The sequence below is a fragment of the Pituophis catenifer genome, unplaced genomic scaffold (genome assembly GCF_029215685.1).
Source record: "Pituophis catenifer annectens isolate HBS135680 unplaced genomic scaffold, rPitCat1.0.hap2 SCAF_7, whole genome shotgun sequence".
Lineage (NCBI taxonomy): Eukaryota > Metazoa > Chordata > Lepidosauria > Squamata > Colubridae > Pituophis > Pituophis catenifer.
Window position 1 is genome coordinate 4,918,467 of NW_027256887.1, and position 24,457 is coordinate 4,942,923.

At 43.1% G+C, this 24,457-nt stretch overlaps 1 protein-coding gene across 1 annotated transcript in view; it reads left to right on the plus strand.

Moving 5' to 3' along the window:
• COG5 (component of oligomeric golgi complex 5) overlaps positions 1-24,457 on the plus strand; it is a 156,665-nt gene that overhangs the window by 86,258 nt on the left and 45,950 nt on the right. The window contains exons 9-11 of the mRNA XM_070946699.1: positions 2,816-2,928; positions 3,025-3,102; positions 21,381-21,462. Of these exons, the coding sequence (XP_070802800.1) occupies positions 2,816-2,928; positions 3,025-3,102; positions 21,381-21,462 (273 nt within the window). The remainder of the gene's footprint in view (positions 1-2,815; positions 2,929-3,024; positions 3,103-21,380; positions 21,463-24,457) is intronic.

Below are 24,457 nucleotides of genomic sequence, written 5' to 3' on the forward strand. Positions count from 1 at the left end.
GCTTTGCCCTATACCATTTCAGACAAATGGTTGTCCAATCTCTTCTTAAAAGCCTCCAGTGATGGAGCAGCCACAACTTCTGGAGGCAAGCTGTTCCACTGGTTAATTGCCCTCACTGTTAGGAAGTTTCTCCTTAGTTCTAGGTTGCTTCTCTCCTTGATTCGTTTCCATCCGTTGTTTCTTGTCTTGGCTCCGGATGCTTCGGAGACCAGGTTGACCTATTCTCCAAATAGACCAAATATTCTCCAAATGAGACCATTGTCAAGCATCTGAATTTTGATCACATGACCATGGGGGAATGCAGCAGTGGTCGTAAGTCTGAAAAACACTCATAAGTCACTTCTTTCACTGTCGTCGTAATTTCGAACGGTCACTGAATGAACTGTCGTAAGTGGAGGACTACCTGTGCTTTAATATTTCAGCACCATTCCTTCACTCTTTCCAGATTTCAAGTCACATTAACAAGGGTAGTAATAAAAAAAGGTTGAAATGCAGTTCGTTTTGAGTTCTTTTTGCTGGGATTTTGATCGGGACCTCTAATTTTAGCTAATAGGATATCCTACGTTATGGAGAATACATTATACCGAAACGGCTTGTAATCTGAGCCTTTAATCTGACATAAAATATTGATGAAGAAAAAGAGAAATTACACACCTTGGCGTTTTTATTGCAAAAGCCGTTAAATGCAATTTCACGCTGAATTATTAATACAGGTAAAGGTGCTCGTTCTTATAATTTTAATTAGAATTTATTACTGCGTAGTGAAATCGGTGTCCCTTAACTTTGTAAGTGGGGACCAGCTAATTTATCTTAGACCAGTGATGGCTAACCTTTTTGCCATCATGTGCCAGGAAGGGGGGGGTCGCGTGCATGCGTGCCCACACCCATAATTCTATGTGCCCCACCCCCTTGCATGCGTGCATGACCCCCCCTGCTCCCCCCGCTCCTGACATGCGATGGCACGTTAGGCCCGTTTTTCGCTCTCCCCAGCCTCCAGAGCCTTTGTAGGAGTCTGGGGAGGGCGAAAACTGCCTTCCCCACCCCCCGGAGGTCCTCTGGAGGCCAGAAACAGCCCATTTGCCAACTTCCGGTGACACTGGAAGGCCCGTTTTTTGCTGTCCCCAGCCTCCAGAGCCTTTCTAGGAGTCTGGGGAGGGTTAGCAAACAGGCCATTTCTGGCCTCTGGAGGGCCTCTGGGGGGGGTGGGGAAGGCCGTGTTTGCCCTCCCCAGACTCCTAGAAAGGCTCTGGAGGCTGGGGAGAGAGAAAAACGGGCCTTCCCCACCATCCCCCGAGGTCCTCCGGAGGCAGGAAACAGCCTGTTTCCCTACTTCAGGTGGGCCCAAAAGGCTCGAAAATCAGCTGGCCGGCATGCGCATACACACCGGACATGAGCTCGCATGCCCACCGATATGGGTATGAGTGCCACCTGTGGCACGTGTACCATAGGTTCGCCATCATGGTCTTAGACCAATATGTCTGAATGTTAGCGATGGAGAGGGCAGGGGTGGCTATTGAATGCCGGTGTAAGGATCTCTTGCACCCCATCATATACAGGTAGTCCTTGACTTGTGACCGCAATGGAGTCCAGAACTTCGGTTGCTAAGCGAGGCAGTTGTTAAGCGCATTTCACCCCACGTTACGCCCTGTCTCGCCACGGTTGTTAAGCGAATCACTGCTGCAGTAACACGGTTGTTAAATGAATCTGGCTTCTCCATGGACTTTGCTTGTCAGCAGGTTGCAAAAGGGGATTACGTGACCCCGGGACGCTGCCGCCATCATAAATATGGGACGCTGCCACCGTGGTTGCCAAGCATCTGAATTTTGTTCACGGGGATGCTACAACAGTGTGGAAAATGGTCCCGTTGCTTTTTTTCAGCGTCCTTGTAACTTTGAACGGTCCCTAAACGAATGGTTATAAATAGAGGACTACCTACAGTGAACATCGTAGCTGGCTGACAGTTAGAACAATTAACCAGTGGGACAACTTGCCTCCAGAAGTTGTGAATGCTCCAACACTGAAAGTTTTTAAGAAGTGATTGGCTAACCATTTGTCTGAAGTGGTGTAGGGTTTCCTGCCTAAGCAGGGGGTTGGACTAGAAGACCTCCAAGGCCCCTTCCAACTTTGTTATTCTCTTATAATTGCAAGCAAGCCAGTGGTGAAATCCAATTTTTTTACTACCGGTTCTGTGGGCGTGGCTTGGTGGGCGTGGCAGGGGAAGGATACTGCAAAATCCCCATTCCCTCCCCACTCTTGGGGGAAGGATACTGCAAAATCTCCATTCCCACCCCACTCTGGGGCCAGCCAGAGGTGGTATTTGCCGGTTCTCCGAACTGCTCAAAATTTCCGCTCCCGGTTCTCCAGAACCTGTCAGAACCTGCTGGATTTCACCCCTGAAGCAGGCCCAAATCATCTGTTCTTCTGTTAACTTCTTGCTTTTGTTCTGCACAGTAATTTAGACGTTCAAAACGTGCGTAAGCTTTTCAGAGATGGTGTTGTTTGTTTTTTTTTTTTAATTAGATTTATATGCCGCCCTTCTCCGGAGACTCAGGGCGGCTTACAATGCGTTAAGCAATAGCCTTCATACTTTTGTATATTTTATACAAAGTCAGCTTATTGCCCTCACAAACTGGGTCCTCAATTTAACTACCTTAGAAAGGATGGAAGGCTGAGTCAACCTTGAGCCTGGGGAGATTTGAACTTACTTTAATTGCAGACAGCTGAATGTTAATAACAGGCTTCTAGTCTGTTGAGCTATCCAGGCTTTTGAGATGGATTAATTTTATTTTTTAAAAAAAAAAATCCACACATTTAGGTGGTCCCGGCCGAGCAGCTATGCCCACCCCAGGAAATACCGCAGCTTTCCGAGCAGCTCTTTGGACCAATATGGAGAAATTGATGGATCAGATCTGTGCGGCTTGTGGACAGGTATTTGGGTCGCTCAAACATCCTTTCCTTGGTTTGCAGCCTCCATAAAACATTTCCAGAACTTGGACTTCAGATGGCGTCTCTGTTGTTTTCCAGGTGCAACATCTCCAGAAGGTCTTGTCGAAGAAAAGAGATCCGGTTACCCACGTGTGTTTCATTGACGAATTGGCAAAGGTAGGATTTCTAGTTCTGCTCTCCGCCTAAAGACAGAGAGTTCTCGACTTACGCCCAAAACTGAGCCCAAAATTCCCGTTAAAGCAAGGAAGTTGCTTAAGTGAGTTTGGCCCCATTTCTTGCAACGGGGGTTCAGTGAATCGCCGCAGTTGTTAAGTGAATGGGGCGGTCATTAAATGAATCTGGTTTCTCCCCCACCCACCCCACAAATTGATTTTGCTTGTGGGAAGGTTACAACTGGAGATCACATGACCCAGGACCAGGGCAACTGTCATGAATACATGCCAGTTGCCAAGCATCTGGATTTTGACCTCATGCGACCACGGGGATGCTGCAACGGTCGTTAAGTGTGAGAACAGTCCCTTTTTTCAGTACCGTTGTAACTTCTCTCACACTGAGAGCTTATGCACCAGAGACAAATTCCTTGTGGGTCCAATCACACTTGGCCAATAAAAAAAACTATTCTGTTTTGTTTCTATTTCTCTTCCATTTCTCTTCTGTTTCTATTTCTTTTCTGTTACTATTTCTATTTCTCTTATGTTTCTACAGTATATTCTCTTCTGTTCTTGTTCTTGTTCCGTTCCGTTCCATTCCGTATTTTCTATTCTGTTCTGTTCTGTTCCATATATTCCATCCCATTCCATATTTTCGATTTGATTCGATTTGATTCGACTCGACTCGACACTATTCTGGATCTGATTCTGATTCTGATTCTGATTCTGATTCTGATTCTGATTCTGATTCTGATTCTGATTCTGATTCTAATCTAATCTAATCTAATCTAATCTAATCTAATCTATTTTATTCTATTCATTATTCTATTCTATTCCATTCCATTCCATTCCATTCCATTCCATTCCATTCCATTCCATATTTTCGATTCGATTCTACTCTACTCTGCTCTACTCTACTCTACTCTACTCTATTATGGATCTGATTCTGGATTCTGGTTCTATTCTATTCTATTCTATTCTATTCTATTCTATTCTATTCTATTCTATTCTATTCCTCATTCCATTCTATTCTATTCTATTCTATTCTATTCTCTGTTCTGTTCTATATTCTATTCTCCTTATCCCATTCCATTCCTTCTGTTCTGTTCTGTTCTGTTCTGTTCTGTTCTGTTCTGTTCTATTCCATTCCATATTTTCGATTCGATTCGATTCGATTCTACTCTACTCTACTCTACTCTACTCTACTCTACTCTACTCTACTCTACTCTACTCTACTCTACTCTACTCTACTCTACTCTATTATGGATCTGATTCTGGATTCTGGATTCTTATTCTATTCTATTCTATTCTATTCTATTCTATTCTATTCTATTCTATTCTATTCTATTCTATTCTATTCTATTCTATTCTATTCTATTCTATTCTATTCTATTCTATTCTATTCTATTCTATTCTATTCCATTCCATTCCATTCCATTCCATATTCTATTCCATATTCCATTCCATTCCAAATGGTTGCAAGGCGCGAGGTCTACCTGTTCATGCTTACAAAGATATAGAATCATTTTTGAAATGATTGGTGAAGAAAGGGAAGGAATGCTTTATGACAGCCAAAGATATTACCGAGGAAGACCCAGAGCTAAAAAAAAAAATAAAAAAAATTGCTGGATGCTTCGAGAGGTACGGAGTGATAACCGTTGCCCAAAGATTACAGAACCCGTTTTAACTACACACCTGGTGTTCAGAAAGCGGCCTCACTCTTTTAACGTCGCGAGGCGAAATGAGTCAGTTTTGCTCGCCTGGTGTCACAGCGTGGTGTGCTGAAATGCAACTTGACAAGGCGGAAGATTTTCCCTGGCAGCCTTTGATGGGTAAGGCATGTTCAAGCGACATTTTCCACCTCCCGGTTTTATCTTATTTTATTTTTTTCTTCGAGTCCTGTGTAAGTGGGTTGAACAACAGATTGCAGCCACAATATGAGCTGCTGGAGAGGGTGTTTACTTTCTCTTTACACCCCCCCACCCCCCAATTTTTCTGGGATGACAGAAGAACAGAGACCCTCAGGAATGATTTTTGGGGGGCTTTGTAAGGAAAGGACAGAGGCGTGGGGGAAAAATTAACATCGCCTTTTCCATTCAAGCGTGACGGTTTTGGGGACAAATCGCGGTGAATGGCTGATCTGTTAAATTATTTTATCTATAATAACTTTTTAAATTATTTTATCTATAATGAATGTATTTTTATGATGACCGTGATCATGATTTATCACTTGTTGCTTGTATGTACACTGAGAGCTTCTGCCCTGGAGACAAATTCCTGGTGTGTCCAATCACACTTGGCCAATAAAGAATTCTATTCTATTCTATTCTATTCTATTCTATTCTATTCTATTCTATTCTATTCTATTCTATTCTATTCTATTCTATTCTATTCTACTCTACTCTACTCTACTCTACTCTACTCTACTCTACTCTACTCCACTCCACTCCACTCCACTCCACTCCACTCCACTCCACTCCACTCCACTCCACATATTCTATTCTATGCCATGCCATGCCATGCCATATTTTCTCTTCTCTTCTCTTCTCTTCTCTTCTCTTCTCTTCTCTTCTCTTCTCTTCTCTTCTCTTCTCTTCTCTTTATTTTATTTATTTATTTTTTATTTTATTTTATTTTATTTGTATACCGCCCTACTCCCGAAGGACTCAGGGCGGTGAACAGCCAAGCAATAAAATACATAAATACACAAAATTTAAAAACCAGATAAAATCAAATTAAATCATTTTGGCCCGGACAGATTAAAACACCCCAATAATTTAAAAACAGATTAAAATTTACATATTAAAAGAGGGAGGAGATTAGGCCAAACCCGCTTGATGGAATAAAAAGGTCTTCACAGCGCGGCGGAAGGTACGCAGATCCGGGATCCTCCGTATCTCTGGGGGGAGCTCATTCCAGACGGTAGGTGCCCCCACAGAGAAGGCTCTCCCCCTAGGGGCCGCCAGCCGACACTGTTTGGCTGATGGCACCCGGAAGAGTCCCTCTCTATGAGAGCGTACTGGCCGGTGGGAGGCTATTGGTGGTAGTAGGCGGTCCCGTAAATAACCAGGTCCTAAGCCATGGAGCGCTTTAAAGGTGGTAACCAAAACCTTGAAGCGCACCCAGAAGACCACCGGGAGCCAGTGCAGCTCGCGCAGGAGAGGTGTCACATGGGAGCGCCATGACGCTCCCATTACCACCCGCGCAGCCGCACTCTGTGCCAGTTGGAGCCTCCGGATGCTCCTCAAGGGGAGCCCCATGTAGAGAGCATTACAATAGTCCAGGCGGGAGGTGACGAAGGCATGAGTGACCGTGCGTAACGAGTCCCGATCCAGAAAGGGACGCAACTGGCGAATCAGGCGAACCTGATAAAAAATCCTCCCGGTCACGGCCGTCAGGTGCTCTTCTAAAGACAGCCGTGAATCCAGGAGGACGCCCAAGTTACGAGCCCTCTCCGTGGGGGCCAATGATTCGCCCCCAATAGTCAGTGATGGCGTCAACTGACTATATCGGGACGTCGGAAACCACAGCCACTCGGTCTTGGATGGGTTGAGCCTGAGCCTGTTCCTCCCCATCCAGATCCATACGGCCTCCAGGCACCAGGACATCACTTCAAGGGCATCGTTGGGGTCATCCGGGGTGGAGATGTACAGCTGGGTGTCGTCAGCGTACTGATGGTACTCCACCCCGAAACCACGGATGATCTCGCCCAGCGGCTTCACATAAATGTTGAACAGGAGAGGCGAGAGGACCGACCCCTGCGGCACCCCACATATGAGGGGCCTCGGGGTCGACCTCTGTCCCCCTGTCAACACAGACTGCGACTGGTCAGAGAGAAAGGAGGAGAACCACCGCAACACAGTGCCTCCCACCCCTAACCTCTTCTCTTCTCTTCTCTTCTCTTCTCTTCTCTTCTCTTCTCTTCTCTTCTCTTCTCTTCTCTTCTCTTCTCTTCTCCTCTCCTCTCCTCTCCTCTCCTCTCCTCTCCCATTCCATTCCATTCCATTCCATTCCATTCCATTCCATTCCATTCCATTCCATATATTCTATGCTATGCCATGTCATGTCATGCCATGCCATATTTTCTTTTCTCTTCTCCTCTCCTCTCCTCTCCTCTCCTCTCCTCTCCTCTCCTCTCCTCTCCTCTCCTCTCCTCTCCTCTCCTCTCCTCTCCTCTCCTCTCCCCTCCCCTCCCCTCCCCTCTCCTCTTCCATTCCATTCCATTCCATTCCATTCCATTCCATTCCATATATTTTATGCTATGCTATGCTATGTCATTCCATTTCATTCTATTCCATTCCATATTTTCTATTCTATTCTATTCTATTCTATTCTATTCTATTCTATTCTATTCTATTCTATTCTATTCTATTCTATTCTATTCTATTCTATTCTCAGTTAAGACAGTGCAAAAAATACCGCGTGGCTTGATGAATTGGTATTATATATTAGTCTCTCGATTCGGCCATCTGTGTCTTGTTTGGAAATTTTTTTCAATTCCTTTGCTGTACCTGAGACACAAATTTCTTTTATCATCTGTTGTATTCCCTTATTTTAGAAACTCATTTAAGAGCAATGGGCGAATATTTTTCCCAAGGAACAAGAACAGTACAGGTAGTCCTCAATTTACAACACTTCTTTTAGCGACCGTTCAAAGTTATCCCGGCACTGGAAAAAAGCGATGACCGTTTTTCATACCTTCGCAGCATGGTGCCATGATCAAAATTCAGATCTTTGGCCAGTGACTCATATTTATGACCGTCGCAGTGTCCCGGGGTGTGTGTGTGTGTCATGTGATCAGATTTTGCGATCTTCTGGCAAGCAAAGTCAACGAGGAAGCCGGATTCACTTAACAATAATGTTATTCACTTAACAAATGCAACGATTCACTTAACAATAATGTTATTCACTTAACAAATGTAATGATTTGCTTAACAATAATGTTATTCACTTAACAAATGTAACGATTCACTTAACAATAATGTTATTCACTTAACAAATGTAACGATTCACTTAACAATAATGTTATTCACTTAACAAATGTAACGATTCACTTAACAATAATGTTATTCACTTAACAAATGTAATGATTTGCTTAACAATAATGTTATTCACTTAACAAATGCACCGATTCACTTAACAATAATGTTATTCACTTAACAAATGTAACGATTCACTTAACAATAATGTTATTCACTTAACAAATGCACCGATTTGCTTAACAATAATGTTATTCACTTAACAAATGCACCGATTCACTTAACAATAATGTTATTCACTTAACAAATGTAACGATTCGCTTAACAATAATGTTATTCACTTAACAAATGTAACGATTCGCTTAACAATAATGTTATTCACTTAACAAATGCAACGATTCACTTAACAATAATGTTATTCACTTAACAAATGCAACGATTCGCTTAAGCACTCTGGCAAGAAAAGTCGTAAAATGGGGCAAAACTCACATAACCAGTGTTTCAGTTAGCAACATAAACATCGGGCTCCATTATGATCGTAAGTCGAGGAGTATATCTCCCATCATGTGTGAGCGGTATGATTTTTCCCCATGTTTAACTTGTGAACGCAGGCGAGAGGAAAATGCAAAAACAAAACCGTGATTATCTGCCCAATTTTTAGTTTTCTCGTCCACTGTTTCTTTCGGCAGAAAAGAGGATAAATTGTATGTGGATTCTCGGCGATGCTAAAATTAAACAGTGACTCTGTGACATGCCTCGCTTTCCTTAATTGTGTATTATTTTCCGAGTGCGTAGTTTATAAATTACGAAGCAGATTTTGTAGGCAAAACAATTCAGATTAACCCCAAGATTAACATCAAACCAACAATCAAGAAGTAAACAATATCCCAATCAAGGAATTGCCCAAACAAGCTGACAGTAAACAGGCCAACCCAAGAACCTCCAAGGTCACTCCAGCCAATACTGAGAGGGCAAGCAACTGGAATGTAGGCCAACCTTGGATAAATCCAAGAAAAGAAAAGTTTTAGAAGAAAACAGAACGTTTAATTCAACTACATATGCTAGTTTTGTGGCCGCTGAAGAAATAGTCAGGCACAGGGAGGGTTTTTGTGGCTCCCGGTGTTTTCTTTTCTGTGGGAAACGGGTCCAAATGGCTCTTTGAGTGTTTAAGGTTGCAGACCTCTGCCCTAACAGCGTAGGATAAAGTGATTGTTTTCTCCGTATTATTTTAGTAGCTTGATGTAGGCTTAATATTTTTTCCTGAGCAAATAAGTTGAAAGTTTTATTACAGGAGCCACTCTAAATCAACAAGAATTACCCAGCAAAACACAATTTTTATTTGTGAAATGAAGTCACTCTTCCCCAAGGGCAGGAATATCGTTGATCCAATACAGGTGGTCCTTGATTTATGACCGCAATTGAGCCCAAAACTTACGTTGCTAAGTGAAACGTTTATTAACGTGAGTTTTGCCCCATTTTATGACTTTTCTTGCCCCATTGGTTACGTGAATCACTGCAATTGTTAAATGGGTAATGCTGTTGTTAAGTGAATCTGGCTTCCCCATCGGCTTCGGTCGCAAAAGAGAATCATGTGACCCCAGGACACTGCAGCGGTCATAACTATGAACCAGTTGTCCAACCTCCGAATGTAAATCACGTAATCGCGGGGATGCTGCAGCAGTCACTTTTTTCCCCACTTCGAACGGTCACTAAATGAACTGTTGTAAGTCGAGGACTACCTACAGACATAATACTTCCCAATTTATCTCCAAATACTCTGATCCTGAGATTTAAAATCAAGCTAGCAATTTAAAAATAGATTGTTCTGACCCAGCTCCCCGAACATGACAAACCCTCTGAAGTTAAATCAAAGATTCCTTTATTAGGAGCACCGGCAGCCCCGCAAAAAGTTTCTCTCTCACCGCAGGCTAACAAGTCCGTCCGGCAGGGAGACGAATAGTTGTCTGCCACATCTATTCATTTCCTCGCCCTGCCTTTTATCCCCAGAGCTAGGGTGGGGCTTCGCTAGCAGCAGTGGCTCTCCCGTCCCAAGGACCGGCCCACAGATTTCCACTGCTCTCCTCTCCTCTGCCTTCTGTGCATCCGCGCATGAGGCACTGGACCCAGCGGTTCCTCCTCTTCCTCATCAGCCACCTCTAGACCTGGGGGCTGTTGACTCTCCATCTGAGGGCTGACGGACGGCGTAGAGTCTGCCTCTGTCTCTCTCTCTCTGCCAGCTCCATTCCCTCTTCCCCCTCAGAGCTCTCAGGTTGCCTTGATGCTGACCCCGACTCCCACATCTCCTCCTCCTCCTCTGATTTGGTTGTTGAAGGGGCCAGCGGCCGACAGGCCACCACATAGATGAGGAGTGAGTACGGTCAATGGAACTCAGGTATAATCTAATCACAGGCGCTCAAACGACAAATTCGGTTTTTAGAAGCCGGTTAAATCCTCCTTTTCTTGCGATCGTTTGTTCCTGACTGTCACCTGCCATTTTTGCTTCTGTTCATGTTCGATTCGGTTCATTTAATACATGTTGTGAGTGGGGAGTCCGGATGCGAAACCCCCCCCCTCCTCCGTTCACGTGGCTCTACAGCATTAGCCCAAAGAATTAATTAGGAAGAGGTGTATATAATGTAAAAAAACTGCAGTTGGCGGTCTCTTCTCTTGAAAATGTCTTTTTAATTCCTTTTTTTTTGTTTTTTGTTTTTCCCCTCCCGTGGAAAACATAACAGCAAATGGGAAGGCAGCGTCTTAAGCAGATGGGCGAGATAATTTATGTGCCATCTGTTTTTTTTTTTAAAAAAGTAGAAGCTGTAGGGAAAAGTACTTGGGGGGAGAGAGCTTGCAAGTGGCTCATTTAATAGCAATCTGTGTGTTCAGTTAAATGAAGCTTGTACATTTGTAGGTAGCCCTTGACTTACAACGGCAAATGAGCCCAAAATTACCATTGCTAGGCGAGACAATGATGGAGCGAGTTTTGCCCCACACCGTGGTTAAGTGAATCACTGCAGTTCCAATGTAGTAATACCGTCGTTAAGTGAAGAAGGTCACCTGAGATGGTCACCTGACCCCGGGACACCATAACCATCCTCAATATATGCCAAGCATCTGGATTTTGATCAGGTGACCACGGGGAAAGCGACAACGATCGTAAATGTGGAAAACGGCCATCACTCAACTTTTTTCAGTGCCATTGTAACATTGAACGGTCACTAAATGAACGGTTGTAAGCAGGGGTGGGTTTCACATATTGTTGCCACCGGTTCCACTCACTGCGTGCGGCTTCCGCGCATACGCCCGGCCTTCTGCGTATGTGCTTTGCTTGCGTGCGCACCTCCCACACATGCGGTCGGCCTCAAAAATGTGGCTAAATAGGGACAGCATTATATCTGGGGTAGGTGGGCGGGTAGGCAGGCCCCACCCACAGTCGTCACTACCGGTTCCCTCAAACCAGTCCGAACCGGCTGAATACCACCTCTGTGTCAGCTTTGGAAGTCATATTAGCACCGGAAGTTTCCACGCTGCCGACTTCTTGTGTGTGGAAAAGTAGGAGGAGGGGATTTAGTAGAGGGAATGTAGTTAGACAAAATAGCATTCTTTTTTTCGGTCAAGGTCAGGACAATCCTGCATCTGGAGAAGGAGTGGTTGGATGTCTCGAGATGGGACAGATGGTTGATTGGACCATGTGATGGACCGAGGGGTGCAGGGGATGGTTTTAGGAGTTTTGATTTACCGAGGGAAAACCCGGAACTCTCAGATTCGGGTTTTCCCAGATGTGCCAATATACCTACTCTAATAAATTGGAACGTTGAGAAAATGTTTGTCTCGGAGTTTTTAGTTGGAGTTTGGTTTTTTGGAGTTGGGAGTTGGCTTACAACCTAACACTCGGGTTGTAAGCCAAGACCTACCTGTATTACAGCTTCTTTATCTATTCTTTCTTCCGTAATGTAGTATAACAGCTAGAGATAAGACCAGTGATGGGTTGCCCCCGGTTCGGACCGGTTCGCAAGAACCGGTAATAAAACCGGTGGGAGGCTCCGCCCACCGACCCGGATGTCATCAGGAAGCTTCTGCATATATGCAGAAGCGCGCGCGTATGCAAAGCAAGCACACACAGTCCCGTTGCGAACCGGTAGTAAAGGTAAGTAGAACCCACCCCTGGATAAGACGTTTGGAATTGCTGAATAAAGAGCCAAAATGTAGACATGCAGTGCTGAGTAGGGAGCCAGTTGCAACTTCAAGCGTTGTTAACTACAGTAGTAGCAGTTGTCATCCATCAAAAGTCAACATCGTTTCGCATAGATTGATCCTCCTTAAAATGTTTGGAGTAGGAAGACAGATTTCTGTTTGTTGACATGAGTAAGCTTGGTAGCACCAAAACACTGCTTTGCCCATTTTTAACGGGCACTCCGCTCCTTCTCACACGAGACAGTGGCATGAACCCTGAGATTTACATTCGGTTTGCTAATTGCTGCTAGCTAAGCTAATGCTGTCCTTGTATTTACTTTCTGCAACAGCTGCACTCCTAGTAGACAGGCCCATCTGTCTCCTTGGTAACTCTGCAGCACAAGTTTTGTCCGGGAACAGATGGTGGTTCCAGCTCTGCAAAGTCCCTTAAAGAAAGACAAAATAATAATTTAGCATTTTTGTTTTTTTTAAAAAAAACAAAATGCGATGAAAGTACCTCTTAGGATTTCACATTGTTGCAGCGTCTGAGACGATAGAAGTTTAGGTGATATAGGAGAAAAGCAGGCTGAGCTGGAAGGCGGCATTAAACACGTCATCAGTTTAGAATCGTTACATAGTCACCAAATCCAACCCTTGTGAATTCCGTTGACCCTTATCTAGCATTAGTTTAGCTTCAACTCTTAGTTGGCCAGATTCTTGTGTATAATAGATAGTAATAATAAATTCTTTGGTGTTCATTTAGTGACCGTTGAAAGTTACAATGGCACTGAAAAAAAAAACTTACGACCATTTTTCACAGTTAACAACCACTGCAGCATCCCCACAGTCAGGTGATCAAAATGTAGATACGTTGCAACTGGCTCATATTTATGACGGTTGCACTGTCCTGGGGTCATGCGATCCCCTTTTGCGACCTTCCAACAAGCAAAGTCAATGGGGAGGCCAGATTCACTTAACAACCGTTTTACTAACATAATAACTGCAACTGTTCACTTAACAACCATGGCGAGACAAGTCGTAAAATGGGACAAAATTCACTTAGCAAATGTTTCTCTTAGCAACAGAAATTTTGGACTCCGTTGCGGTCGTAAGTCAAGGACTAAATTTGCCCTAAAGGATCGTCTGCTCAAGAATGAAATACACACTTAAGCTTCCAAATCTTTTGCGGTTCTACAGTAGGAAGAAAAAAAGCTGCATTTTTGTTCTCGTCTGTGTGAAAATTTTTGCTGGTCAATTTTGCATTGCTGGTGAACTTGTACAATGCTATTCTACAGCGCTCTAGTCTCAGATGAAGGATTGCAGTAAAAAAAAAGACGTAATTCTGCTATACAACCCTGAAAATAATAGAATAGAATAGAATAGAATAGAATAGAATAGAATAGAATAGAATAGAATAGAATAGAATAGAATAGAATAGAATAACAGAGTTGGAAGGGACCTTGGAGGTCTTCTAGTCCAACCCCCTGCTTAGATAGGAAACCCTACACTACTTCCGACAAATGATTATCCAACATCTCCTTAAAAACTTCCAGTGTTGGAGCATTCACAACTTCTGGTGGCAAGTTGTTCCACTGGTTAATTGTTCTAACTGTCAATACATAACAGATAATACCATAGAGGTAAAGGAGGTGATTTTTAAGCAACTACCCTGTTTCCCCCAAAATAAGACATCCCCTTTTGGGCTTTTGAGAACATAGCAATAAGGCCAACTGTTTATTTCAGGATTCAAAAAATATAAGACAGGGTCTTATTTTGGGGGAAATACGGTATTAAATCAATAAGTTTGGGAACGTGCCTAATTTTTTTTTTTGCACTTTTGGCTTTACTATTGAGATAGCTTTTGTTCAGGATACAACAGTGAGCGATTGTGTTGCTATAGAAATACCAGTAAGAGCATATTGGTCTTCCTTAGCAAAAAACTCCCATGAGGGACCACGGTGCAGAATTATTCATTCTTCTACAGTTCAGTGTCGTTACTGAAAATATTTAAAATAGTTTTTCCGTGGCTGTTTGTTTAGCCTGCATTTTTCCAAGAGGCCTGTTCAGGGCTGAGATTCAGCCGGTTCGGGCGAATCGGTTCCTCCGACGATCAGGTGGGCCTGCATTTCTCCAAGAGGCCTGTTCAGGGCTGAGATTCAGCCGGTTCGGGCGAATCGGTTCCTCCGATGATCAGGTGGGCCTGCATTTCTCCAAGAGGCCTGTTCAGGGTTGAGATTCAGCCAGTTCGGGCGAATCGGTTGCTCCGACAATCGGGTGGGCCCGCCTACCCACCCCTGTGGTTTACTCACCTTTATCCTCTCAGCTGATTCGCTAGGCGGAGCAGATTTCCGCGCCTCAGCTGTGTTACTCCCCAGAAGTAATGTGGAAGGTTAGTTTTGTTAAAACTGCGCGTACACGCGCAACACGCGATCCCCGAACCGATTGTTAAACCGGCAGGATCCCACCACTGGGCCTGTTAGACTTTTGATTAGAAAAATCATCTTGACAGCATTGTTTTGATAACCTGCAAAGCACATCTACCTGGGAAAGGTGCCCTTTGTAAATTGTACATTTCAAAGACAATTGTTATTTTTTTTCCTCCCCGTATTTTAACTACTGGATTTGAAAAAAAAACAGCCTCATTTGAGGGAAGAGGCTAATATTAACATGAGAACGATCGGAATCTGTGTGTCATATATAAATTGGGCTTACTATTTTTTTTTTCTGCCTAAATTGCACGGTGGAACAGAGAGACGTATCTAATACTTCACTCCTGGGAGATCATTTTTAATTTCATACTTTAAATCTTTCCCATGAATGACTCTGTTTAAAAAACTCGAAATGCAGTGTAGCTTATTGGATAATTATCTGTCTCATTTTCATGCTGGCTCCTAGTCCGGAAATAGAGAGGACTGTTTCATGTAATGGTTGAACGCAGGTCACTTTAATTAAGTTGGTTGATGAGAATAATGTTATTGCAAACAATACAAGTTCTCTTTCTTCTGCAATTTAAAATTCGCAGTAAATGGACCCGCTGAATTTCTGTGGTTCTTATTTTATTTTTTGAGATTGTGGGACTATTTCAGGGGTGAAATGCTCCCGGTTCGGACCGGATCGCTCGATCCGGTAGCGATGGAGGCGGGTGGTTCGGAGAACCAGTAGCAAAAATCCCTGCCCCCCCCCCATTGCCCAGCTGAGCCGTGCAATCATCAGAGGCTTTGTTTTATATTTTTAAAAGCATTTTTTCTACAACCTCTTTGGCCGAAGAGGTTATAGAAAAAATGTTTTTAAAAAGAAAAATAGCCTCTGCCGATCAGGCAAGTCAGCTGGGATCGTCAAGAGGCTTTTTTTTAAAAAAAGAAAGCCTCTGCCGACCAGCCTATTCAACGGGGAAGCCCGATTCACTTAACAACCATGTTACTAATTTAACACCTGCATTGATTCACTTACCAACCCTGACAGGAAAGTTTGTAAAATGGGGCAAAACTCACTTAACAAATGTCTCACGGAGCAACAGAAATTTGGGGGTCATAAGTCAAGGACTACTTGCACTTGAATTCATTTTATTGGGGTTTTGTTTGTATTTCAGATTATATCCCATTGTTATAGCCCAGTGATGGCTAACCTTTTTGCCATTGCGTGTCAAAAGCTGGGGGAGTGCGGGATGGTCGCGCACGTGTGTGCCCACACCCATAATTCTATGCGCCCTGCCCCCCCATGCATGCGTGTGTGACCCCCCCCATGCTCCCCCTGCTTTTGGCCCGGTAGGCCCATTTTTTGCCCTCCCTAGGCTCCAGAGCCTTTCTAGGAACCTGGGGAGGGCAAAAACAGCCTTCCCCAGGCTCTCCGGAGGCCGGAAACAGCCCGTTTGCCGACTTCCGTTGGGCCCAGAAGGCCCAAAAATCAGCTGGCCAGCACGCACATGCGTGCTGGAGCTGAGCTAGGGCAACACTCAGGTGCCCACCAATATGGCTCCACGTGTGCCATAAGTTCGCCATCACGGTTATAGCCTATGACTGCAACAGTGCAATTATTTCCTTCCTTCCTTCCTTCCTTCCTTCCTTCCTTCCTTCCTTCCTTCCTTCCTTCCTTCCTTCCTTCCTTCCTTTGTAACAGGGTCACTGCAATTAGGTGAAATGAGGTAAGATGGGATAGGAAGATCATTAAAGGCCAAAGTTGAATTAACTGATCCAGCCAAATACCTCAGATAAATTAAATTAAGAGCTGGACATACCCAGCCTTCTGTGGATCTGAGAGCAATTGCTTTCCAGACAACTAATTCCTTCATGTTGTGCTAACTATTCACTGGAAAGTTATTGTCCTACACACTCTGTAGGCAGTGTGCAAGTTACAATGTCGTGTTACATATACATATACATTTCAATTTTTTTTACTACCGGTTCTGTGGGTGTGGCTTGGTGGGTGTGGCATGGCTTGGTGGGCGTGACTTGGTGGGTGTGGCAGGGGAAGGATACTCTAAAATCTCCATTCCCACCAGGGGTGGGTTCTACTCACCTTTACTACCGGTTTGCAACGGGGCCGCGCACGCGTGATTGCTTTGCTCGCACACACGCGTGCTCTTTTACACATGTGCAGAAGCATTCTGATGACCTCGGGGTCGGTGGGCGGAGCCTCCCTCCAGTTTTACTACCCGTTCTATAGAACCGATCTGAACCGGGAGCAACCCACCACTGATACATATGTGATACACACGTATGTCTCTCTAAAAGCTATCACAATAAAATTCTGTTAGGGGGATGATTCATTGGGTGTACTACACCTGAGCAAACGATTTTGTTTTACTACCTTGCTTTTTAAGAATAGAAAAATGATTGAAATTATTGTCATTGAGCTAGGAAGGTAATCAGATGAAGTCTATGATTCATCCTGTCAGCAACTTCTACCGCATAAGCTTATCATCTTATAAATACAGTTTGAGTGTTGCTAGATTTCGGAGAAAGCCTTAATATATAGTTTTAGGATTTTTTTCTTCTCTTCTTCTCCATTAAAGTTGGTATCTTCGTTTGCGTCCATTGTTCTCCTGGTTTTATGAAATACAGGTAGGTAGTCCTTGACGTAGGACAACAATTGAGCCCAAAATTCCCGTTGCTAAGCAAGACAGTTGTTAAATGAATTCTGCTGGGGTGAAATCCAGCAGGTTCTGATAGGTTCTGGAGAACCGGTAGCGGAATTTTTGAGCAGTTCGGAGAACTGGCAAATACCACCTCTGGCTGGCCCCAGAGTGGGGTGGGAATGGAGATTTTGCAATATCCTTCCCCCCAGGAGTGGGGAGGGAATGGGGATTTTGCAATATCCCTCTCCCAGGAATGGGGAGGAATGGAGATTTTGCAATATCCTTCCCCTGGAGTGAGGTGGGAATGGAGATTTTGCAGTATCCTTCCCCCAGGAGTGGGGAGGGAATGGAGATTTTGCAGTATCCTTCACTTGGAGTGGGGAGGGAATGGTGATTTTGCAGTATCCTTCACCTGGAGTGAGGTGGGAATGGAGATTTTGCAGTATCCTTCCACTGCCATGCCCACCAAGCCATGCCCACCAAGCCACGCCACGCCCATCAAGCCACACCCACAGAACCGGTAGTAAAAAAAAAATTGAATTTCACCACTGAATTCTGCCCCATTTTATGCTCATTCTTGAGTGGTGCAGTGGCCTAGAGGTGGAGCTCTCCTCACAGTCAGGAGGCTGTGAGTTCGATCTTAGGTAGAGGCAGATATTTCTCTCTCTGGGCACAATGAGAATATATCTGCTGAACAAAACTCCGCGTTGGCAACAGGAAGGGCATCCGGCCTGTAAACACTCAGCTCCCTTCAGTTGCCCAGACTCCAGCCTGCAAGGGATTACGGGGTCATTAAAAGATGATGATGATGATTTACGATTTTTCTTGCCACATTTGTTAAGTGAATCACTTCAGTTGTAAAGTTAGTAACACGGTAAGTAAGTGACTTTGTTCATCAGGAGGTCACAAAAGGGGGATCATGTGACTCCGGGCCACTGCAACCGTCATAAATACGAGTCTGTTGCCAAGCGACTGAATTTTGATCGCGCAAAAGGTGATCGCATGACCCGAGACGCCGCAACTGTCATGAATATACGGCAGTTGTCGAGTGGCTGAATTTTGATCACGTGACCATGGGATGACGCAACAGTTGTAAGCAGGGGTGGGTTTCACTTTACCAACGGTTCACCACGCACGCACGCCTTCCGCGCGTGCAGCTGGCCTCGAAAACATGCCTAAATAGCACAACTTGGAGCCGGAGTGGGTGGGCGGGCCCAACGACGATCACCGCAAACAGTTCACTCGAACCGGTGCGAACCGGCTGAATACCACCTCTGTTCGTGAGTGTGAAAAATGATCAATTGTCAGTGCCATTGTGATTTCAAACCAGGGATGAAATGTTCCCGGTTGCACGCCACAACTGATCACCCCCCCTTGCGCGCTGTTCTACTTACCGCATGCCTCCTTTTGGTGTGCACTGCACATGCGCACCTCACATTTAGTGCATGGTGCGCACTGCACATGCGCAGCCAGCGAACTGGTAATAAACCGGTTTAGATTTCACCACTGCTTCAAACTGTCACTAAATGAACTGTTGTAAGTCGAGGATCACCTGTAACAACCTTTCAATATCTTGCATCTAAGTTTGACTTGGTTTTAGGATGTACAGTTAAAAAAGCCGTAGGAAGAAGTTGTGCAGCAGAGATATATACACACAGAGACAGACACACAAACTCTGGTTTTCAGAACAATATCCTTTTGACTTTCAGCTTTCCATCTCTAATATCTTTTGTTCTTCGAAGCCAGGAGAAATCTGCTTTTAGTGCTTGCTGAATGAAAGCGGGATAGATTTGCCGTGACGCTTAGAGAAGGGAAAATATAAAACTTTGGGGAGGAAAAAAAGTATGTTGGCCGCAATGTTTTAAATAGGTCATGCTTCCTTCCAAAAATCTCTTTCTGTATCATCCATCCATTCAGGTTTGGGGAGGGCAGGTTTTGTGTAGTGACAGAATTGGGTGAACTTTTTAAATTCCCTGCAGGAGCAACATTTTTTCCTCCCTCTCAAATATAATGTCGTGAAAGTAAAATCAACGTAGGACGGAAAGGTCAAAATAAGCAGTGATGGAATCACCCTTGGCGTTGCAATCCTAAAACCCTCTTGATTTAAAAAAAAAAAAAACCAACCCTGCAAAATCCAATTTGGGTCGGTCATCAGGACCAAAAAGTTTGTCTTCCGAGCTTTCGGACTCGTCCTGGAGCCCATCTTCAGGGAACTTCTCTCTAGCAGAAAGCGTACTTTGGGCTATTCGGTTTGTGATAGTTTTATCGTGCCTGGTTGCGTGTGGCTTTTTAGGTGTTGATTGGGGTGTTGATGGCCAGCTATTGTTGTGGAGCTGGCGGCAGATTCAGACAGTGAGGAGGCTGGGGAGGAACATGGGCCAGTCCTGGAGTCTGGGGAAGGCTCTGACGAGTGCTCTGCGTCGGAGGCAGAGATGGGGCCAGGGCCGTCTGACAGTTGTCAGCTACCTTTGGAGTCGGAGATAAGTGGGGCTGAAGAACAGTTGGAGACTGTTCCCGATGTGCGCATGCACAGAGCTGCCAGGAGAAGGGAACAGTTAAGGAACAAGGGCCGACTCGGGAGTAAAGGCCCAGGTGGACGGTGAATGGCCCCTCCCGTAGGGAATAAAGAGGAGCAAAAGGGGAGTGGCGTCTGCAGGAGACAGTTAGTTCATTTCATTAGTGTGAAGATCTGTTTGTGACTCTCTCCTTGCCAAGTCTTTTCTTGTACAGCATTGCGTTTGGAAGATATCGGCCTGGCAGCTCTCCAAGCCTGATAAGGTCTGTGGTTGTAAATTCACCCTGGAAAGACTGTTTGCCGGGACTTTGCTGGATGTGAATGAGAGGAATTCACATTAGCTTAATAAAAAGGGATTTTGTCGGGACAAGGAGTCTGCTTCATGCTTTTGTGAAGCCTAGGTCAGAACAACTATTAAGTGGTTGGCAGTCGTTTCCTTGTGCTACCAAGCCCTCACCTCTTCTTGATAAGCTGGGGGTAAATCGGCACTCCTGTTGAGTGAGGAGAGGCCCGTTTCCCAGGCTTCAATTACCGTATTTTTCGGAGCACAAGACGCACCTTAGTTTTTGGGGAGGAAAATAAGAAAAAAGCTGATTGGTGAGTGGATCAGCCTCCCGGAATATCCCCAATCAGCTGTTTCCAGAGGTGAATTTTAGCAACAGATTCATTAGTTGTGAGCTCTGTGCCTTGCTTATTTTTTCTGCCTCTGAAACTTGTGAAACTCTGTTTCAGAAAAAACTGTTTCTTTTCTGCCTTTGAAAGCCTTTAAAACAGAGCTTCAGAAAAAAAGGCTTTTTTCTGAAGCTCTGTTTGGAGGCTTTTTTTCTGAAGCTTCTTTCAGAGGCTTTTTTTCTGAAGGACTATCTGTACTCTGTTCAATCTCCTTTCTTTGATATTGATATGTAGATTAACCTCTTCCGATCTGTTGGTTATTGTGTCATTCTCCAGATTTGTTAGCATAGTTTACTGAATTTTCTTTTGCTGCTTGCCATATTATTTTAGATAAAAGCCTTTCAGAGGCTTTTTTTCTGAAGCTTCGTTTCTGAGGCTTTTTTTCTGAAGCTTCTTTCAGAGGCTTCTTTCAGCCTCTAAAATCTCCGTTTGCAAGGCTGGGTGGGGCTACATTCGGAGTATAAGACGCACCCAGATTTTAACCCTCTTTTTTGGGGGGGGAAGTGCGTCTTATACTCTGAAAAATACGGTACTTCCCTGGCTGTTTTTGTGCCTGCTCGTCTGACAATCTTAGTAGCTGCCAAATTCAATGTATGTCTTTTCCCCCCCCCCAATTTTTTTTCAATTTAATTTTACTTTACATTAAGAAGCGCAGAGAGAAGAGAACTTTCCAAGTTGTAAATTAAAAATAAACATAAATACAATATAAAATAATAATTAATTAATTAAAAAAACAAATGAGTTGAAAGGGAAGGCTTGATGGACCACTGGGGTTCTTTTTTGTTTTTTTGGCCATCGGGGTTTTTTGTTTTTTTTATGTTTCTAAATTTGGAGCACATCTTGATTGTGACAAATCTTGTCTTCTTTCATTTTAGGATGGCCAGTCTGACATTTTGTACACCTTCTGGACAGCAGTGACTCGAACTCTGGCTTCAGAATTTCAGAAAGCATCTGAGAGTAAGTACTTGAACTCGATATGTATGATAATCACATTTTTCTACAGCTTTGTAAATCTTCCCACCATCATCTTCTGTTGCACCTATTTTGACCTGAATAATACAGGTAGTCCTTGACTTACAACAGCTCACTTAGTAACCATTCGAAGTTTTACAACAGCACTGAAAAAGTGACATATCAATGTATATTAATATATCAATGTATATTGAACTTGTGAATGTAATATTGGTTTATTAAATACATGCATAGTTGGTTAGGAAGTAAAATACTGTATACTTGATATATAATGAAATAGGAGATATCTAAATTTGTATATAGAGCAAGGAATAGATTACTTATTAAGTTGATTTTGACATAAATGTTAGAAACCAGAGACGTTGAACAATGTCCATTGTTTTACTTTTAAAGTAAAATTAAAAAAAGAAAAAGAAAAAGTGATTTAGGACCGTTTTTTATACTTACAACCATTGTAGCATTCCCCATGGTCACATGATCAAAACTGAGACACTTGGGAACTGACTCACATTTATGACGGTTGCAGCGTCCCGGGGAATCATATGATCATCTTTTGCGACTTTCGGACAAGTCAACGGGAAAACCAGATTCACTTAACAACCGTGTGTTTCTAATTGAACAACTGCAGTGGTTCGCTTAGCAACCATGGCAAGAAAGGTCGTAAAATGGAGCAAAGTTCACTTAACAAACATCTCACTTAGCAACGAAACCTTTGGGCTCAATTGTGGCTGTCAGTCAGTGGTTGGATTCAAATTGTTTTACTACCGGTTCTGTGCGTGTGGCTTGGTGGGTGTGGCTTGGTGGGGCGGCACCTCGCTGTGAGTGACATTGAGTTGGCCATGCCCACTCAGTCACATGATCCCCACCAAGCCACACCCACAGGCCTGGCAGAAAAGTTTGGCCCAGTCTTCTAGCGTTCAATCTGGCTGCTTCTCTCCTCCTTCTCAGCCTCATACACACAGAGCAAACAGCCAGAGGTGGTATTTGCCGGTTCGGCGAACCAGTTAAAATTTCCACTACCGGTTCACACGAACCGGTCTGAACCGTCTGAATACCACCTCTGCCATAAGTCAAGGACTACCTGAACAGCAAGCAGGAAAGTGGTTGTTTTCTCTCTTGGGTCAGAAGGGAAACATTTTCAAATTAAAAAAACCCAAGAAAATTCAGTTGCTTTTTGGAAAAAGCACCTTTGGGACAACCCTGGATGATTGAGTATCTCCACGGACACTTTGAGCATAATCTAAGTTGAAATCTGAGTGCATTTAGATTCCTAATGCTAATATAGGCTGACTCTCCTTAAAAGAATTTGACTTATTCAAGGCAAGATCCGTGCACTCTTTAAAGGTGCAGCTTCACTGAGGTAAGGTTTTGCTTAAATATTTGAAATATTTGAATTAAATATTAATTCTCTTCCTAAGGAAAGAGAAGTATGTGTTTTTATGTTCAAATCAAGCCCACCTTTCTAGCAGATCCCAAGTATTTTATGGCCATATAAACGAAGACAGTCTTTGACTTAGGATCACAATTGTGCCCAAAATTTCTTTTTCCCCCCCAAGTTTTTTAAATTTTATATTGTTTATACATATCAATGTGTGAATAGTGTGCTATCTGGGTATCATACATTTCAGTACAATAAACATAATGTTATTACTCCTAGTTATTACATTTCATTTTTATAGTTTCATATACACATCATTTACTATCACCCTTTAATTCTAAATCTTCCTTTTGTTCTTTCATATACCTTCATGTCAATATATCTATATCTATATACACTGCTCAAAAAAATAAAGGGAACACAAGCAGAAGACATCCGAGATCTGAATGAATGAAATAACCTTATTAAATACTTTGTTCGTTACATATAGTAGTTTATACACTGCTCAAACAACTAAAGGGAACACAAAACTACTGTATGTAATGAACAAAGTATTTAATAAGGCTATTTTATTCATTCAGATCTCGGATGTCTTCTGCTTGTGTTCCCTTTATTTTTTTGAGCAGTATATTTATTATTATGCCCCTCTTGTTTCTATCTCAATTTTATTTTATTTTATTTTCCCTTCCAATATCGCTATAATATTCAAAGACTTGTTTTTCCCCCACTTCCTTTAGTTAACTCGTCACATCAATTATATCAAAAATTCATCCTTCAATCTTTCATTATTCATTGCCTCAGTATTCACTCCTAGTACCAATCACAATCTATTCTATTAATACACATATGTATATTGAAATATATTCTTTCATTATCTAATCACCCATTTTTTAGTTCTAATATTTCACTGCTAATCATGTTTTTATGCATTTTTAATATCTCAAATTCTAGTTTCACTTATTGTTTTGTTCTTATTCATACTTCTCCTATTTCCCTTATTCCATTCTTCATATCTATTTGTATTAGAATGTTATTCTAGTGTCCATTACACTACTTGTAAAATAATTAGCCAACCTATGTAATTCTAATATTAATACATATTTATTACGATATATTTATGAAGGATTCAAAAAAAAAAAAAAGGAAAGGAATTGTGCCCAAAATTTCTGTTGCTAAGCGAGACAGTTGTTAAGCGGGTTTTGCTCCATTTTACGAACTTTTTGGCCACAGACGTTCAGTGAAACACTGCCCTTGTTAAATTAGTAGCACGGTTGTTAAGTGAATCTGGCTTCCTTATTGACTTCGCTTGTCAGAAGGTCGCAACCGGGGATCACATAACCTTTGGACACTGCGATAATCATAAGTACGAGTCGGTTGCCAAGCGTCCGAATTTCGATCACGTGACCTTGGGGATGCTGCAACGGTCATAAGTGTGAAAAACATTCATAACTCGCTTTTTTCAGCTCAGTCACAAAACAATCCCTTGTTAGTCAAGGACCATCATAGCAGCTTTTCACAGATTCAGTTATTTCTTGTTTTAAATCGGAACAAAATACTTTGTGGTAGAGCAGCCGTTGTATTTTATTACAAAGTTGGAAAGGA